Raw genomic sequence first — 20638 nt, 5'->3', positions numbered from 1 at the left:
AACTCTTAGTGGGGTCTTCACTAGTTACCACAGCCACAAAGTATTTTTATTCAATTTATCTTCTTAAAATGTGATTTTAAACTTAACCCTAACCCTAACCTTAAATTAAGACCAAAAAGCAAATGTTTGTTTTCATGAAGTTTGACGAGCCAATTCTGACTTTGTGGCTGTGGTTAATAGTGGAAACCCGTTTTAGCAGGGCGCCGGAGCAGATGCGCTCCCAGTCGCGCGAGCTCGAGCAGACCAAAGGAGCAGAAGAGGCGGGGAAAAGGTAAGCGCGCGAAGAGGGACATCCCGACGACAGCCACAAGTTTGGTGTACAATTCACATAGTCATCATAGCATACTAACCGAAAATTCAGACACCGAGTACTAGTATTTTGTTATGCGCAAAAGTTATTTTCTTACAGCAGACTATGATCTGACAATGCGCCCGGTTGTACGAGAATGTTTTAAGCAGCGTGCACACGCAAATGTATTTAACTATATCTACTGCACTCATTCTCTCCCCCCTTCCCAGCCAAGCGCTCGTATCCGAGCTGAGCGAACAATTTCAATCTAGCTGCCAGTGAAGACTCGCGGGACGTCGGATTCCTGTGAACTCAAGGATGCGGTGCAGCAAGTTTTTTGGACTGTGTTCGATTGGGATCTATCTATGGATGGCGGTCCTTTTCAAAGGTATGGCGGGCTCCAGGTCCACTTCTCTCTGTTGAACGATGTTGCATGTCCGTTTGGAGAATGTGGCGTCATGTATGCTATAAGCCTGATAGGCTACTTACTCTGGTTTGAGTTTTGGGTGGGACACTATCTGATTAAACTCCAGTCCAAGTTCATCAGAAACTTCCTTCAACGTGGAGTGGAGTTTATTCAGTTACGTAGGAAACCAAAGCAGGCTAGGTCTAGTTTTTGGATTTCCAGGTAATTCTGGGGTCAATTTTGCATGTGCAGATCATAATTTTGGGGTTCATTTCAAGTAGTTAAATGTGTGTGGCAACGTTGTGCTTATTCATAGGGATAATGTAATTCGTTCTTTTTACTGCCCCCTTCTCCCTCCCGGCCCCAGTAGCGGATTTACCATTAGGCAGAAGAGGCAATTGCGTCAGGCCACATCACCAAGGGGCCTCATGAGCCGGGCATAATTAATACAAATAATACTAGTAATATATATATTTTTAAATAATGTATCTGTTTGAGGCATTCCATGCTCTGCTCGAGTCCCCTCCCCTTCAGTAGGTTGGTTCAGTAGCAGCAAAATCTGCAGGAAGCTTAAAAGTTGCAAAGGAAATGGTTTTGCCTGGCCACTGTGCCACATTGTTGACAAAAAGGGCCTCCAAAAAAGTAAATTCATCCAAACAGCCGAATAATAATTCATAATAGATCAATTGTTTCTTTCAATACATTAATCCAAGTTTTTCTCATAATAGTGGAAACAAGTTTCATTAATCATCCACAGGTTCATAATAATGGACTATTCCACACTGACAGAGTTTACGTGCATTGTTTCATATGATTGCAAACGTGACTTTCATTTAAATGAAGCTGCAGCAATGAGGCGCTTTCAGTGTGGGGCAGAGAAAAGAAAAAGAAAGAAGATTGAATTTTTACATAAAAATGACCTAAGTTAAAGCATATCTTTAGTAAAAAGACAGGTGCTGCTGATAATACTGCCATCGTGATCGAGACCCATGTGTAGCCCATGGCATGTCATACTCTATTTGGCCAGAGAGCATCAGATACATGAGCTACATATAGCAAGACAGAGAGATGCTGTTTTCGCTCGCTCGGATGCTTTCTCCGGTAAGATAGGTTCAGCCACTTGCGAATTGTAGGAAAGTTGGCGGGTGCACAGTGCACTGGACGGATGCTTGAATTATTTTGGATGAATGTGCCAAGGTAACCTACATTTTGAAGTGATTTCTTTGACAATCATATGAACACGTCAAGACTGGTTGTGTTCATGGCATATTTAAAGGTAATACATTTTTACAGTTAAATTACAGGTGTTTATTATAAATCCATAAAACATGTAGAAATCCAGATGGCCACAGCAAGATGACGAAGAAACAATAATCCCATACTGCCAGTGCCAGCCCATAGCAAAATGTTTTGCTAGCTAGCACAACATAGCTAGGTAGCTAGCAAGCTAATGACACTGCACTAACTTGGCAGCTGACACATGCAGCTGTTTCATGGAAACTAGCTAATCTTTAATTATAATGTCAATACTAGCTACAGTGGTTAGCTAGCTTGGAGGAAGTATTTAGTGTTGTGTGCATTGCGTCTGTGCACTTAGCTAGCTACTATCTCATAGCCTACATTGTATATGAAGTGTGACTGGCTCATCCGTGGATGTACGGAGAAAATGCCTTTTTCATTTTTGTTGTCACTCCTGTTGGCTCCCCCACATGGGGGTTCATGCTCTCTGATTGGCTCAAAGTCATGTTGTTGGCCACTGACGAGCATTGCGATTCTACAAGTAGAAAACGATAAGTTCGTCGCTACCGGGTCCGCACGCAGCAGGTACCGCTTTTGTTCTAGCAAGAGAAGGAACGGCCTTTCGACTGTGATAAGTACCTATTAGCAGTCTATCGGCAGTGAGATTCTCTGTATGTTTCATGCTTAGGCCTAAATCCGCCCCTTCCCTTTCCTCCCCCTCAACATCCCTGACATCTGGGTCTACTTTATCCACTGTGACGCAGCACAGCACACGGACACTCTTCCTGTCCCCACCTATCCACTCCACTCACATCACTGGCCAGGGAAGGAGGGAGGGACCGAGGAAAGGAGAGAGGGAGGGAGAGAGAAAGAGACATTTTGAGTGTGTTTAGACAGTGCTTCGGTCTCAAGCAGACTTGTCCTAGAATTGCCATTGTCTGATAGACAGACAGGTCTTTTTAAGAATCTGACTGATAGTTGACGCAGGCTAGCTTTTTCTAGACTTTAAACTCCTTATTCCCACTCTGATCGGGCACTCTTGTGCATGAGGCCATGCAACGCATACAGGCAAGTGTTAGTGATCAAATCATTTACACATTAACTTTCATTAATGGCTGATCTATGGTAATTTACAATACTTTCTAAAAGTATTCTAGAGAAAGGGGGATACCTAGTCAGATGTACAACGGTGTCACGATCGCTGACAGATGAAGCGGACCAAGGCGCAGCGTGATAAGCGTACATTCTTTATTCAGTAGTACACAACACGAACCAAAACAATAAACAAACGATACGTGAAGTCCTAGGTTACAACACAAACCTTTCGGAACAAGATCCCACCAAGTAACATGCCAACAGGCTGCCTAAGTATGGTCCCCAATCAGAGACAACGAGCTACAGCTGCCTCTGATTGGGAACCACCCTGGCCAACATAGATCAAAACGAACTAGAACCAAAAACATAGAAAACAAAACATAGAAAATCCACACCCTGGCTCAACATTTAAGAGTCCCCAGAGCCAGGGCGTGACAAACAGAATGCATTCAACTGAAATAGAGAGGTGCGGAGGGCTGCCTTAATCGACATCCACGGCGCCCGGGGAACTGCCTTGCTCAGGGGCAGAACAACAGATTTTTACCTTGTCAGCTTGGGGGATTCGATCCAGCAACCTTTCGGTTATTGACCCAATGCTCCTACCCGCCAGGCTACCTGCCGCCCCTATGAAATGCATCTGAAGAGTAAGATTAACGGTGGAGCAATAAAGAGATATTACTTTTTCCAATGAAATTCAGTTTTTATTGTTTCCCTCTAACCTCACTCTAACCTCCCTCTAACCTCCCTCTAACCTCCCTGGATCAATACGATATGAAGAGTTGCATGGCATCTGTCCATAAATGAATCTCTCTCTGATTCCTATGCAACACCTCATTCTTTCCCTTCTTCCCCCTCCCTTCCCCCCATGGTCACCAGTAACTCCTGAGAGACTTTCTAGCCTCTCACTTTCTTTAATCTCTAGTTTATGTAAATGAAACCTCTCCTGCCTCATCCTGTGTATTATTGATTGGGTATTTTTGTGGCTTTAATAAAATGTTGCTTATGTTGCGTAATGATGTGATCTATGTGACTTTAAAGAGGTCCACCAAGCCTTTTGGTAAATAATGCAGTGATGATAGATTGGGGGAAAGGCCCTGTGATAGACTAGTGCTCTGTCCAGGGGGTGTACTTGGACATCAAGCTGCCTCGCTACAGAAACAGGAGATTGGCTCCTGCGCTTGTGCAAGGCTACTTACTTACTTATGCTGTGATTGGCATCCATAGGAGGAAGGCATACAGTACTGCCCAGTAGCAGCATGGTAAAATACAGCAGCTGCTTGCATGGTATACATGTACAGTGGGGAAAAAAAGTATTTAGTCAGCCACCAATTGTGCAAGTTCTCCCACTTAAAAAGATGAGAGAGGCCTGTAATTTTCATCATAGGTACACGTCAACTATGACAGACATATTGAGGAAATTGAGGGGATTTTTAATTTATTTATTTGCAAATTATGGTGGAAAATAAGTATTTGGTCACCTACAAACAAGCAAGATTTCTGCCTCTCACAGACCTGTAACTTCTTCTTTAAGAGGCTCCTCTGTCCTCCACTCGTTACCTGTATTAATGGCACCTGTTTGAACTTGTTATTAGTATAAAAGACACCTGTCCACAACCTCAAACAGTCACACTCCAAACTCCACTATGGCCAAGACCAAAGAGCTGTCAAAGGACACCAGAAACAAAATTGTAGACCTGCACCAGGCTGGGAAGACTGAATCTGCAATAGGTAAGCAGCTTGGTTTGAAGAAATCAACTGTGGGAGCAATTATTAGGAAATGGAAGACATACAAGACCACTGATAATCTCCCTCGATCTGGGGCTGCACGCAAGATCTCACCCCGTGGAGTCAAAATGATCACAAGAACGGTGAGCAAAAATCCCAGAACCACACGGGGGGACCTAGTGAATGACCTGCAGAGAGCTGGGACCAAAGTAACAAAGCCTACCATCAGTAACACACTACGCCGCCAGGGACTCAAATCCTGCAGTGCCAGACATGTCCCCCTGCTTAAGCCAGTACATGTCCAGGCCCGTCTGAAGTTTGCTAGAGTGCATTTGGATGATCCAGAAGAGGATTGGGAGAATGTCATATGGTCAGATGAAACCAAAATATAACTTTATGGTAAAAACTCAACTCGTCGTGTTTGGAGGACAAAGAATGCTGAGTTGCATCCAAAGAACACCATACCTACTGTGAAGCATGGGGGTGGAAACATCATGCTTTGGGGCTGTTTTTCTGCAAAGGGACCAGGACGACTGATCCGTGTAAAGGAAAGAATGAATGGGGCCATGTATCGTGAGATTTTGAGTGAAAACCTCCTTCCATCAGCAAGGGCATTGAAGATGAAACGTGGCTGGGTCTTTCAGCATGACAATGATCCCAAACACACCGCCCGGGCAACGAAGGAGTGGCTTCGTAAGAAGCATTTCAAGGTCCTGGAGTGGCCTAGCCAGTCTCCAGATCTCAACCCCATAGAAAATCTTTGGAGGGAGTTGAAAGTCCGTGTTGCCCAGCGACAGCCCCAAAACATCACTGCTCTAGAGGAGATCTGCATGGAGGAATGGGCCAAAATACCAGCAACAGTGTGTGAAAACCTTGTGAAGACTTACAGAAAACGTTTGACCTGTGTCATTGCCAACAAAGGGTATATAACAAAGTATTGAGAAACTTTTGTTATTGACCAAATACTTATTTTCCACCATAATTTGCAAATAAATTCATAAAAAATCCTACAATGTGATTTTCTGGATTTTTTTTCTCATTTTGTCTGTCATAGTTGACGTGTACCTGTGATGAAAATTACAGGCCTCTCTCATCTTTTTAAGTGGGAGAACTTGCACAATTGGTGGCTGACTAAATACTTTTTTCCCCCACTGTATGTGCATTATACCACAACTCTATATATGAGAACATATTGTTCTGTTTGCCTTTGAGCCAAAGAGCCTAATGAAGATATGGATTTACATAACCAATCGTACTTATATCTGTGTAAGAGGTCAATCAATGTATATGAATACACATACATGTGTAGCAGCAGTGGTGTTACTGTTATTTAGAGTATTCCACTGTGACGTGACATAGGGTTTTAGCCATTGGATTAGATTAGGATTAAACACTAGGGCCCTGAGATGGATGCTGTGTGGGTGGGTCTGACCACAGGAGTATAGATTATCAACCACTCACGTCATCTCAGCCCAGCCCCTATACCGTCATTACTGAGTGGCGTCTCCTGAGTGGCGCAGTGGTCTAAGGCACTGCATCACAGTGCTAGCTGTGCCACTAGAGATCCTGGTTCGAATCCAGGCTCTGTCGCAGCCGGCCGCGACCGGGAGACTCATGGGTGGCGCACAATTGGCCTAGCGTCGTCCAGGGTAGGGGAGGGAATGGCCGGCAGGGATGTAGCTCAGTTGATAGAGCATGGTGTTTGCAACGCCAGGGTTGTGGGTTCGATTCCCACGGGGGACCAGTATGAAAAAAATTAATAATAAAAAATAGAATATGTATTCACTAACTGTAAGTCGCTCTGGATAAGAGTGTCTGCTAAATGACTAAAATGTAAAAATGTAAATACCATGCTACCTTACCCTATCCCACCCCCTACACTACCTCCAACCTAACCCACCCACACTCTGAGCCCAGTGATGCAGGGTGGGAGAAGGGGTTAAAACCCCAGTCACATGATGGTGGAGAGCTGGTGTGTTAAAATGCGAAAGACTGGCATTGTAAACTGCTTTAACATCAGCATGCAGTCACACACATGTGAAGGGAATACAGTAGCAATAGATGGGGAACATTCACACTGTGTTCACACACACACGGATTAAGATGGAGAGTCAGCCTTAGAAAGTCACCTTCGCTTTTGAACTCCCTCATGTAAAATGTATCATTTCTTGTGGCATTGTTTTTATGTCTGAACTCTCTCTACTGGCCCTCTCCACTCCCCCCTCTCTCTCTCCCACTCACTTCTCTCTCTGCCCTCCCTCCCTCTCTCTCTCTCTCTCTCTCTCTCTCTCTCTCCCCCCTCTCTCTCTCTCCCACTCACTTCTCTCTCTGCCCTCCCTCCCTCCCTCCCTCCCTCTCTCTCTCTCTCTCTCTCTCTCTCTCTCTCTCTCTCTCTCTCTCTCTCTCTCTCTCTCCCCTCTCTCTCTCTCTCTCCCACTCACTTCTCTCTCTGCCCTCTCTCTCTCTCTCTCTCTCCCCCCTCTCTCTCTCCCACTCACTTCTCTCTCTGCCCTCCCTCCCTCCCTCTCTCTCTCTCTCTCTCTCTCTCTCTCTCTCTCTCCCACTCACTCTGCCCTCTCTCTCTCTCTCTCTCTCTCTCTCTCTCTCTCTCTCTCTCTCTCTCTCTCTCTCTCTCTCTCTCTCTCTCTCTGTCTTTCTCTCTCTCTCTCTGCCCTTTCTCTCTCTCTCTCTGCCCTTTCTCTCTCTCTCTCTCTCTCTCTCTCTCTCTGTTGGTGGGCTTGGGCTGAAATAGGTCAGGTAATATGCACAACTATACTTTGATGTAAGAGTGAAGACAGAACATCTGTACTAGTTTTATTCCATCTGGAGCCTCCACTACTTAACAGGATAGTAAAACACTAAATGATTAAACTGGCTTTGAACACAATATTGAAAAATTTATTTGAAATATTGGAACACTCTTCCTGTGGTCAAATAAATTCTATCTGCATCACAAATGGCATCCTATTGCCTTTATAATGCCCATAGGGCTCTGGTCAAAAGTAGTGCACTATATAGGGAATAGGGTGCCACTTTAGACGCATTCTCTGTCTTCACAATGGATTTGGGGTGTATTTTAAAATACTTTTAAAGAACACAACACTTGTTTAGAGTTGTAGAACAGCGCACATGTATTACTCATAGCCGTTTAAAACCACATCTATCAGTGCGACATTATTGGGATATGGGTCCTTTATTTCTTCACCTTGGGATTGCTTTCTGACAGGCAGTTAAAAGGATACCCTTGAAGGTCTGGGTCTTAAACTTTAAAAGAGATAGATGGCCGCCAGTAGTTACATCTGTTTGTCTGGGTTCTTGTGTGTGTGTGTGTGTGTGAGAGGCAGAGAGAGAGAGAGAGAGAGAGAAGTCCTTGTGATTTGCATACCTTACATAGCTGTCTTCCCATCACTCTGCATGAATGTCTCATGGTGTGTTTAGAGAGACAGAGCAGAGATTCTGGGGAGTGGTCTCAAAACACTCTGTTCTGTCCCTTCCAGGGTCTAAACTCTATGTCCCCTACTGTTCTATATTCTGTTGTTCTTTTTGAGTCCTTGGGTGTTTCTCAGTATGCATACTACCATGCTCCGAGCATGCAAATTGGAGCACGGGAGGGTCGGCATGAGTCCAAATCAAAGTATGCGAAACGGAGGGCACTTCTCGGATGCCTACTCCGCTTGTACACATTTCGAAGCATGCATCGATGCAAGCTTCAACGAATAGTATGGACAGAAATATGACGCAACCTTGTAAAAAACTACACAAAATTGATTGAAATCAATGGCGGCCATTATTTGAGCTGAAGCGAGAGAAAATAAACTCGGAATGACTTAGACTTCGGAATAGACTTCGGAATGAAATGTTGCCCATTCACATCTCATATGTTGCCTGACAACAATTATTTGTTATCTTGAAAACGTTAATAAATACATTCTGTGTCAATTTTGGCATGTTTACCTGCCTACAATACCCAATAGGGCGTAGATTGCAAACCCATAGTTAAGTCAATAGGGCAACCTGGCTAGCTACTACTGTTAGCTAGCTACCTTGCATAACATTAGTTTTAGGTCATTTTTGCCTGTTAAACTAGATTATTACGATTCACATATAGCTAGCTGATAATTATGATGTAAAACGTTTGCTTTGGGTATATCTTGTTTCGTCTCTATTGTTGCCATTGTCCTGGCTGGAAGAAGATTCATTGAATGGGGAGGCAGCGTGAGGTATTACAGTAGGGGGGGTGCGAGTGCTTCTCAAATGTGATATTTTATGCGTTCTCCACACTCTCGTCCTCACAAGAACGTACTCAAGAGAACGTCCTCGGAGAATGCACTCGGCGCATGACAGTGTGGAGCACGGTAGTATGCATATTGCGAAACACCCCTTGTGTTCCTAACTGTCCCTCTGTTCCATAAAACTAAAAATGAGTAGAATGGACATTAGCTTTGAAGTTGTATTTTTTTTTGCTCCATGATGTTTTAAGACGCTTTTCTAAACTCTAACCTTCTGTTCCTGTGTTCTGAGATCTGGTGTTCCATACTCTAATGTTCCATACTCAGAAGTTATATATGGCGACTTTCTTGTGTTTGTTGGTTTCTGGCCTGAAGACCACAGCCCCACAGAGAACTACTAACATTAATATACTGGTCTCCTGGCTTCATGTCCATTGGGACTCATTTGACTCTAGGGTCCCTCCGTAGGGACACTTTTTCTGTTTGCCTGGCATGGCCAAGTCTCCTTAGGGACGCTTGTTATGTACCCTTGTTTCAGCTACAGTGACACAGTACACTCTTAGAAAAACGGTGCTATCTAGAACCTAAAAGGGTTCTTTGTCTGTCCCCATAGGATAACCCTTTGAAGAACCCTTTTTGGTTCCGGGTAGAAGTAGAACCCTTTTGGTTCCAGGTCGAACCCTATTGGGTTCCAGGTAGAACCCTTTCCTGAGAGGGTTCTACATGAAACCCAAAAGAGTTCTACTTGGAACCACCAAAAAGGGTTCTCCAATGGGGACAGACGAATAACCCTTTTGGAACCCTTTTTTTATTTATTTTTTTACCCCCTTTTTCATGGTATCCAATTGGTAGTTACAGTCTTGTCCCATCGCTACAACTCCCGTACGGACACGGGAGAGGCGAAGGTCGAGAGTCGTGCGTCCTCCGAAACACAACCCAACCTAGCCGCACTGCTTCTTGACACAGTGCCCGCTTAACCCGGAAGCCAGCCGCACCAATGTGCCGGAGGAAACACCGTACACCTGGCGACTGAGTCAGCGTGCACTGCGCCCGGCCCGCCACAGGAGTCGCTAGTGCGCGATGGGACAAGGACATCCCTGCCGGCCAAACCCTCCCCTACCCTGGACGGCGCTGGGACAATTGTGCACCGCCCATGGGCCTTAGACCACAGCGCCACTCGAGAGGCCCCAGAACCCTTTTTAGTTAAGTGATTATGAATTTGTATAATTAGCCTAGTCAGCACTGCTAGTTCAGTTCTGCCTGTAGGCACCAGTCTGCCCAAGAATAACACTCTCTATCTGTCTGTTTCTAGCGCTAGTCTCAGAGAGTCTTGGTACAGTAGGAGGAACTCTCATTCTAGGCTCCAGCCTGTGCCTTGTGTCTGGAGCTGAATGTGGGATGCACATCTGAGCGTATTGACCCAATAAAGAGTCTCAAATGGGGCATGATCACTGAGGAGGGAGGGATAGAGGAAGGGAAGGAGGGAGGAATGGAGGGAGGGAGGTGTGTGACAGTGTCTGCCAGTCTTATCAGTGTGTGTGTGTGTGTGAGAGAGAACGTGAGAGACTGTGTGTGTGTGTGTGTGTGTGTGGATTAGGCGGAGGGGGGTTGTCTTGTCTCAGCTTCTGTTTGCAGATGCTACCCAGAACAGAGGCCTATTTCCTGGTTCATGTGCTTCAGGGTAAATCAGCTCACAATGAAGAACACATTAGAACACGGACAACGCTCTTTATACGTACTAGATAATGTATTAGGACACTTCTTCTTTAGGCTTTTTCAGCCTACCAATTCAGAGGCAGTTCTCTTTTAAAGCGAACAAACGTTACTCACTATTAGGATGGTTAAACAGACTCAGTGAATCAGTAAGGTTTGGGTGAGAGGACAGCAGAACCAAAAAAAGCTCATTTTCATGAGGAATGAAAGATGGAGAGAGGGAGCGGAAGGAGCGATAGAGAATGGCAGATAGAGAGAGATGGTTATCAATGTATGTCATTCTGAGTGTGCTGGGCCGGGCTGTGAAGCTACCAATCCCTCAGTCCGGTCTGACTGGAGTTATAACTGACTTTTAAATATACCACTTTACCCCCTCCTCGCCCTTCATACCCCCTCCCCACTTTCACGCACCCACACACGTGGTAAGGTAAGGTTAATATCCATATTATAAGGTGTGTTTTAGCTGGAACATGTTTGTGTGTGTCTGGAAATTGCTTTGGAGTTTTTGTGGCCTGCCTGGACAATCATCTGGGAGAAGAACATGTGAGTTGTAACATATATTAGAGGAAACATGTTTGTTAGCGGTAGGGTAACATGTAGAGGCTTGAGGTTTGCTGTGACCTTGGTGTGGGATTGGGCTGCTGGTGATTCAGACACACAGCTCACAGCTCTAGCAGGGAGAGAACAGCAGTAAACACCTAGCTATAGCCCCTGATGACTGGAGAGAGTGTGTGAGAGAGAGATAGAGAGAGAGCAAAGGCTTCGGGTGAACCGAACGAGTGTGCTCGCATACTCCCTTAAAAGACCATTACATGAAAAACGAGAAAAACCGTCAATAGTACTGTTTGTCCATCTTGAGATGCTGTAGCCACTTCCTCAAAATAGTCATAATTAATGTTGACTTTTTTGCAGAGATCTTAGTTGCACAATTTTACATCTAACTAAGATGTTTGGTGCAGTATTTTTCAAGTGAAAAAATATGCATGAAAACTAGTCATCTATCGTTGAATGACAACAAACACTTCATTAAAGAATCCACTGAGGTCCACTACATGGCCAAAAGTATGTGGACACACCTTCAAATTACTGGATTCAGCTATTTCAGCCACACACGTTGCTGACAGGTGTATAGAATCGAGCACACAGCCATGCAATCTCCATAGACAAACATTGGCAGTACTGAAGAGTACAATGGCCCGTACTGAAGAGCTCAGTGACTTTCAACGTGGCACCGTCATAGGATGCCACCTTTCTAACAAGTCAGTTTGTAAAATGTCTGTCCTGCTAGAGCTGCCCTGGTCAACTGTAAGTGCTGTTATTGTGAAGTAGAAACATCTAGGAGCAACAAAGGCTCAGCCGTGAAGTGGTAGGCCACACAAGCTCACAGAACGAGACAGCCGAGGTCTGAAGCATTTAGCGCGTAAAAACCGTTTGTCGTCAGTTGCAACACCCACTACCTTGTTCCAAACTGCCTCTGGAAGCAACGTCAGCATAAGAACTGTTCGTCGGGAGTATCATGACTCAGGATATGACCCAGATGCAGACAAAGGAGGCGGATAGTACAGTTCTCAGAATATTTATTATACAAGGGGACAGCCCAAGGCAGGTCGAGGGCAGGCAGAGGTCAGTAATCCAGGGCAGAGTCAATAAGGTACAGAACGGCAGGCAGGCTCAGGGTCAGAAATCCAAGGCAGCTATAAACAGGTACAGAACGACAGGCAGGCTCAGGGTCAGGGCAGGCAGAATGGTCAGAACCGGGAAGACTAGAAAACAGCAACTAGAAAGACTTGAAAACTGGAAAACACGCTGGTAAGACTTGACGGGACAAGATGAACTGGCCCAGACAAACTGAAAACACTGGTATAAATACACAGGGGATAATGGGGACAAATGGGAGACACCTGGTGGGGGGTGGAGACAAGCACAAGACAGGTGAGACAGATCAGGGTGTGACAGGGAGCTTCATGAAATGGGTTTGCATGGCCGAGCAGTCGCACACAAGCCTAAGATCAACATGCGCAATGCCAAGCGTCGGCTGGAGTGGTATAAAACTCGCAGCCATTGGATTTTGGAGCAGTGGAAATGCGTTCTCTGGAGTGATTAATCAAGCTTCGGCATCTGGCAGTCCGACTGACGAATCTGGGTTTGGCAGATGCCAGGAGAATGCTACCTGCCCCAAATGCATAGTGCCAACTGTAAAGTTTGGTGGAGGAGGAATAATAGTCTAGGGCTGTTTTTCATGGTTCGGGCTAGGTCCCTTAGTTCCAGTGAAGGGAAATCTTAACGCTACAGCATGCAATTACATTCTAGACAATTCTGTGCTTCCAACTTTGTGGCAACAGTTTGGGGAAGGCCCTTTCCTGTTTCAGCATGACAATGCCCCCGTGCACAAAGCGAGGTCCATACAGAAATGGTTTGTCGAAATCTGTGCGGAAGAACTTGACTGATCTGCACAGAGCCCTGACCTCAACCCCATCGAACACCTTTGGGATGAATTGGAATGCCGACTGCAAGCCAGGCCTAATCACCCAACATCAATGCCCAACCTCACTAATGCTCTTGTGGCTGAATGGAAGCAATTCCCGCAGCAATGTTCCAACATCTAGTGGAAAATCTTCCCAGGAGAGTTGAGGCTGTTATAGCAGCAAAGGGGGGACCAACTCCATATTAATGCCCATGATTTTGGAATGAGATGTTCGACGAGCAGGTGTCCACATACTTTTCGTGATATAGTGTAACTCCAAAAATCTGCCATACATTTTTTACGTTTTTGCAGAGGAGATCTTAGTCGCACAATTTTACATCTAACTAAGGTGTATGGTGCAGTAGTTTTCAAGTCAAAGAATGTGCATTAAAATGAGTTGTCTATTGTTGAATGACAACAAACACTTCATTGAAGAATCCACTAAGGTATAATAAGAATCCCTACTGTTGACCAATGAGTGACGAAGGGACGTAGACTTCGGCTACCGAAATTCGGCTTGCCTCAAGAAAAGTTGTTGTGTGCACGAACAGCCGAAAAACCCTTTGCCGAAGACCAAAACAAACAAAAACGTCACAAAATGTCATCATAATATATGCACGAACTGTCCCGAACTGTTTCGGATGGGAAGCAAGCGAATGCCTTAAGAGAGAGCGGGAGAGAGAGAGATGGCTTTACGGTGTAAGTCATAAATGGGTTGTGTATGTGTGCCACTCAGTGGCTGTTCTGAGAGGGAAAGGGGGGTGCAACTCCATATTAGGAAGGTGTTCCTAATGTTTGGTATAATCAGTGTATCATTGTATCATTAATTTTAAAGTCCAAAAATAGATGTAGCAACTTGAACATTCAAGTAGTGAATGAGGCAGGCGAGGTGAGTAGTCATGCTGTACTTCGCTCCGCAGGTAATATGACACATTACATTACAATGGAACGATTTGATTAGTGTAATGTTGGCTAGCTACATAGTTGTATTTGTATCAAAGATAAAGGTGTAGTATAGAGTAACTATCGAGGTTAGCTAGCCAGCTATATTCGTTCGCAGCGACGCCGTTTTTCAAACAAAGTCAACACCGCAGCCATTGCTAGCTAGCCAACACTACCAGCTAGCAGCTAGCAGTAGCAGTACTGTAGCAACTAAATACAATATCCTTTTAGCCAGCTACATTCGTTCGCAGCGACGCCGTTTTTCAAACAAAGTCATCACCGCAGCCATTGCTAGCTGGCCAACGCTACCAGCTGGCAGTACTATAGCAACTAAATACAATATAATTTTTGCCAGCTACATTCGTTCGCAGCGACGCCGTTTCTCAAACAAAGTCAACACAGCAGCCATTGCTAGCTAGCCAACGCTAGCATTACTGTAGTAGCTAAATACATTATCTTTGTGCTAGCTAGCCAACGTTTAATTATTGCTGCGTTTTGAAAGGAACTAGACACGGACACGAATGATCTGTTTAGCGTGTTAACACACTATTGGTAGTTTGTTGTAACCAAGTATTGGTGCTAAACCGTGTGTTATTGGATGCTAGCATGCTAGTTAGCTATGGCGTCATAGTTAGCTAGCTGAATAAAGTAAGTTGAGTCTATTCCTTGAAACATTGAACCGCTGTAGTTTACAACAATTCTAATTTCTAAAGTGGAAGTTGGGAGAGTTTTATTCGGGTGTTTCAGTGAAACAATTATAGTTTCTGAGGTGGAAGTTGGGAGAGTTATATTTGGGAGTTGTGGTAAGGGAGGCCCCGCTCTCTCCTTTCCCAGATGTTTAGTTCATTTCATTCCGATCTCCTCTGCATTATTGTAGCCATTTGCTACAGCCTGTCAACTATGCCTCTGCCTATCCCTGTTCTCTCCTCTCCGCACAGGCTACACAAACGCCTCACACCGCGTGGCTGCTGCCTCTCTAACCTGGTGGTCCCTGCACGCACCACACACCTGGAGTTCCAGGTCTCAGGCAGCCTCTGGAACTGCCGTTCTGCTGCCAACAAGGCTGACTTCATCCCAGCCTATGCTACCCTCCAGTCCCTCGACTTCCTGGCGCTGACGGAAACATGGATTACCACTGAAAACACTGCTACTCCTACTGCTCTCTCCTCGTCTGACCATGTGTTCTCGCATACCCCGAGAGCATCTGGTCAGAGGGGTGGTGGCACAGGAATCCTCATCTCTCCCAAGTGGACATTCTAAATTTTTCCCCTAACCCATCTGTCTATCTCCTCATTTGAATTCCATGCTGTCACAGTCACTAGCCCATTTAAGCTTAATATCCTTGTCATCTATCGCCCTCCAGGTTCCCTTGGAGAGTTCATCAATGAGCTTGACGCCTTGATAAGTTCCTTTCCTGAGGATGGCTCACCCCTCACAGTTTTGGGGGATTTCAACCTCCCTACGTCTACATTTGACTCATTTCTCTCTGCCTCCTTCTTTCCACTCCTCTCCTCTTTTGACCTCACCCTCTCACCGTCCCCCCCTACTCACAAGGCAGGCAATACGCTTGACCTCATCTTTACTAGATGCTGCTCTTCTACTAATCTCACTGCAACTCCCCTCCATGTCTCCGACCACTACTTTGTATCCTTTTCTCTCTCGCTCTCCTCCAACACTACTCACTCTGCCCCTACACAGATGGTAATGCGCCGCCGCAACCTTCGCTCTCTCTCTCCCACTACTCTCTCCTCTTCCATCCTATCATCTCTTCCCTCTGCTCAATCCTTCTCCCTCCAATCTCCTGATTCTGCCTCCTCAACCCTCCTCTCCTCCCTTTCTGCATCCTTTGACTCTCTGTGTCCCCTATCCTCCCGGCCGGCTCGGTCCTCCCCTCCAGCTCCGTGGCTTGATGACTCATTGCGAGCTCACAGAACAGAGCTCCGGGCAGCTGAGCGGAAATGGAAGAAAACTAGACTCCCTGCGGACCTGGCATCTTTTCACTCCCTCCTCTCTACATTTTCTTCATCTGTTTCTGCTGCTAAGGCCACTTTCTACCACTCTAAATTCCAAGCATCTGCCTATAACCCTAGGAAGCTCTTTGCCACTGTGGATGACTTCGTCAACCACTTTGAAAAGAAGGTTGACGACATCCGATCCTCATTTGTTAAGTCTAATGACACTGCTGGTCCTGCTCACACTGCCCTACCCTATGCTTTGACTTCTTTCTCCCCTCTCTCTCCAGATAAAATCTTGCGATTTGTGACTACAGGCCGCCCAACAACCTGCCCGCTTGACCCCATCCCCTCCTCTCTTCTCCAGACCATCTCCGGTGACCTTCTCCCCTACCTCACCTCGCTGATCAACTCATCCTTGACCGCTGGCTATGTCCCTTCCGTCTTCAAGAGAGCGAGAGTTGCACCCCTTCTCAAAAAACCAACACTTGATCCCTCTGATGTCAACAACTACAGACCTGTATCCCTTCTTTCTTTTCTTTCCAAAACTATTGAGCGTGCCGTCTTTAGCCAACTCTCTTGCTATCTCTCTCAGAATGACCTTCTTGATCCAAACCAGTCAGGTTTCAGGACTGGTCATTCAACTGAGACTGCTCTTCTCTGTGTCACGGAGGCTCTCCGCACTGCTAAAGCTAACTCTCTCTCCTCTGCTCTTGTCCTTCTAGACCTGTCTGCTGCCTTTGATACTGTGAACCATCAGATCCTCCTCTCCACCCTCTCCGAGCTGGGCATCTCCGGCGCGGCTCACTCTTGGATTGCGTCCTACCTGACCGGTCGCTCCTACCAAGTGGCGTGGCGAGAAGCTGTCTCCGCACCACGTGCTCTCACCACTGGTGTCCCCCAGGGCTCAGTTCTAGGCCCTCTCCTATTCTCGCTATACACCAAGTCACTTGGCTCTGTCATATCCTCACATGGCCTCTCCTATCATTGCTACGCTGACGATACACAACTAATCTTCTCCTTTCCCCCTTCTGATAACCAGGTGGCGAATCGCATCTCTGCATGTCTGGCAGACATATCAGTATGGATGACGGATCACCACCTCAAGCTGAACCTTGGCAAGACGGAGCTGCTCTTCCTCCCGGGGAAGGACTGCCCGTTCCATGATCTCGCCATCACGGTTGACAACTCCGTTGTGTCCTCCTCCCAGAGTGCGAAGAGCCTTGGCGTGACCCTGGACAACACCCTGTCGTTCTCCGCTAACATCAAGGCGGTGACCTGATCCTGCAGGTTCATGCTCTACAACATTCGGAGAGTACGACCCTGCCTTACACAGGAAGCGGCACAGGTCCTAATCCAGGCACTTGTCATCTCCCGTCTGGATTACTGCAACTCGCTGTTGGCTGGGCTCCCTGCCTGTGCCATTAAACCCTACAACTCATCCAGAATGCCGCAGCCCGTCTGTTGTTCAACCTTCCCAAGTTCTCTCACGTCACCCCGCTCCTCCGCACACTCCACTGGCTTCCAGTTGAAGCTCGCATCTGTTACAAGTCCATGGTGCTTGCCTATGGAGCTGTGAGGGGAACGGCACCTCCGTACCTTCAGGCTCTGATCAGTCCCTACACCCAAACGAGGGCATTGCGTTCATCCACCTCTGGCCTGCTGGCTCCCCTTCCTCTGCGGAAGCATAGTTCCCGCTCAGCCCAGTCAAAACTGTTCGCTGCTCTGGCACCCCAATGGTGGAACAAGCTCCCTCACGACGCCAGGACAGCGGAGTCACTCACCACCTTCCGGAGACATTTGAAACCCCACCTCTTTAAGGAATACCTGGGATAGGATAAAGTAATCCTTCTACCCCCCCCTAAAAAAATAAAAAAAATAAAAAAATTCAAACATAAAACATTTGTAAAGTGGTTATCCCACTGGCTATAGGGTGAATGCACCAATCTGTAAGTCGCTCTGGATAAGAGCGTCTGCTAAATGACGTAAATGTAAATGTAATAAAAAGTGTCAGGGTGAGTTAGAGAGAGATTAGGACAATGCATTACTGGCCACTCACTTTCTCTCCGTATCTCTTCTTCTCTCACTTTCTCTGCCCCTCTGTTTTCATCCCCTTGACAGGCGGAAATGTAAATATTGAGGTTCACAACTTCAAGGAGGTGTTTGTCTTTCTTTCACACTCAGTATCTCTAATAAATCTCTCATTTTCTATCTTTATCACACTGTCTGTATGTGAGGGCTAATTTCCCGTCTCACAGGGCCCTCCCTTTTTTCTAACCAATCATGGCCAAGGATGGGGGAAAAAAGTATGTAATTTCTATACTAGATATCCATCTATCTACAATACAAATATCTATCCACCTGTCAGTCCACTTTCAATCAATTGATTCAGTATGCATCAGATCTTATAAAAGTGTTTGTATAACACATTTCCTGTAGTATTTGATATTATTATATATTTATGATATTTTCATATTCTAGAAAATAGGCGCGAATCTTGCTCATTATATTTTAATATGGACATTTCTAAAGCGTTGTTGGGACATTATCTCTAGGATAATGTAATTCAATGGGATATTGTCATCATCACCCTAACGAGGCCTAATGAATGAGGTGAGGTCACATATCAGAGGTGATCCATATGATCGATCAGTTTCTGTAGCTTAAAGGGGAATTTCACCCTGGAGGAATTTGGGCTTGTTTTTATCATGTCTGAAGCATTTCTAGGTCAGTGAGATGTGTTTCACACATAATTGCCCAGGAGGAAGGCAGGTCTCTGGGTTTCGCGCGCTGAATGATTTTTGTAGACGTGTCTTTGTATTATGTTTTGAGAATCTGCAGAGAAAAATAATGAGGTGGTTGTGTCATTACTGTTGTAGTCTTGATTTTATACCTTTCAGTGTCCCTTTCTCATTTTTGTCCCACAACCTTGTTGTGCTCCATAACCACAAGGTTTGTCCCCTCCCTCATGCTCGTTTACCCACAATGCAACCGCTTTGGGGTAGTTTTCAGCAAGACCTGTGGAAAGACTCCAGATAACTTGAGTTTTACAGAGAAAAGGTAAAAAGAGAAAAGGGGTATGCTAAATTGACTATATGGTCTGGAAGGTACTCTGTGTTCCTCAGGCTACAACTAAGCACCTGTAAACCCATAACAAAAACACAAACACTACCCAATTCATGTTTATGCCATGCTTACTGTAAATTGAGCTATCTTAGCAGTCAGCTTGTAAATATTTTTCCCAATTTACCTTCACCTTGTGCAGAGCTTGGGGTTGGAAAACACATGCTGGTGGAATCAGATTATGTACCACCTACAACAAAACACACAACAATACACAATTTAACCACCCCACTAATTGTATTGATCTCTATTAGACAATTCTATTTTTAGTAACAGAGTGTTTTCCAGACAAGGATGGAGTAGATGGCTACCAGATTGAGTTACTCTTATTTGCTAATGTTAGCTAGCTTATGGTAACCTAATGTAATCAAAGATAGAACGAACAGACAAACCTGTTTACTCTACTGAAGGTAGCTACCAGTCTAGCAGTGACTAACATGGCATAGGCAAAATTGATTGACAGTGTGTACTCAAAAGATAGCTAGCTAAATGATTTAGCTGATGTCTTTCAGAGTTCAATACAGGACTTTAACGTTAGCTAACGTAGCTAATTTACCTAGTCCAGCTAACGTTACGTTACCTCTGATTGAGAATCTGCCGTTTTGTTGTGAAGGGAGAAAACGATGGGATCGCATCATTTCTCAGCTGCTGTCTAGCCTGAAAATCCCTCTGATAATCTTTGGTCACCATAAGCATAATTTGTGATAGCCGCAAACAACTGGCAGCATCTGGGTAAATCTCTGGTAAGTAGAACGGTGAAGAATAACTCATTTTCACCCTTATTTGTAATTAGCACAGCCAGACAGAACACCACACGGGCATAATGACAAATGTTAGTGAAAAACAAACGTAAAAAAAATAATTCCTAGAGAAGTTCTGAGATTACTGTGTGTTGGTCGTTCAAAGTAAACAATGACATGAACCAAGTTTGTGGGCACGCCCCCTCTACCTAGCGGGGCGGTATCTGCATTCGATATGAATGCTGAACTTTGTGGTTCACTATGAGCAGACGAATACACGGGAAGTCGAAACTTCCCGATTCGACCAGAGGCTTGGATAATGTTGATGTTTATGACAAAAACGTAATGTTGTTAATAATATAGTAATGACTATATGCCGTGGCAGAGCCAGGGTGAAACTCCCCTTTAGCTTTAGTGTTTTAATTCTTACTTTATAGTTAACTTTTAATCGACAAATGCACGAATGGAAGAATAGCCTAGTGGAGACGCAAACAGAAGTTTGGCATCAAAACCAAATGAATGGTCGTTTGACCACAAACTCCTACATTTCGTATATTTTCATGATCAACGATCAAAAAAGCGGCTAACATTGCTTCAATTACAAAAGTTTTTTTCAATAAACAGTTTTACTCAATGATTAGTTTTTTTTGTTGCTAGAATTATTAGGGCATTACGAGTAAATCAGTGACACCCACAGTTGAATGTAGCACACAGCTGTAGG

The 20638-nt window shown here is 45.2% G+C and overlaps 1 protein-coding gene across 1 annotated transcript in view; it reads left to right on the top strand.

Annotated features, from left to right (window-relative positions):
• Nucleotides 1-607: 607 nt before the first annotated feature.
• Nucleotides 608-20638, top strand: part of LOC311118793 (neuronal acetylcholine receptor subunit alpha-7-like) — a gene marked incomplete at both ends in the record, with an annotated part of 83356 nt that continues 63325 nt past the window's right edge. The window contains one exon of the mRNA XM_084193575.1: nt 608-677. Coding sequence (XP_084049701.1) covers nt 608-677 — 70 coding nt within the window. The remainder of the gene's footprint in view (nt 678-20638) is intronic.

This window comes from Coregonus lavaretus, assembly GCF_964263955.1.
Source record: "Coregonus lavaretus genome assembly, contig: HAP1_SCAFFOLD_1117, whole genome shotgun sequence".
Taxonomy (NCBI): Eukaryota; Metazoa; Chordata; class Actinopteri; order Salmoniformes; family Salmonidae; genus Coregonus; species Coregonus lavaretus.
This window is presented reverse-complemented; position numbering and strand designations above follow the sequence as displayed.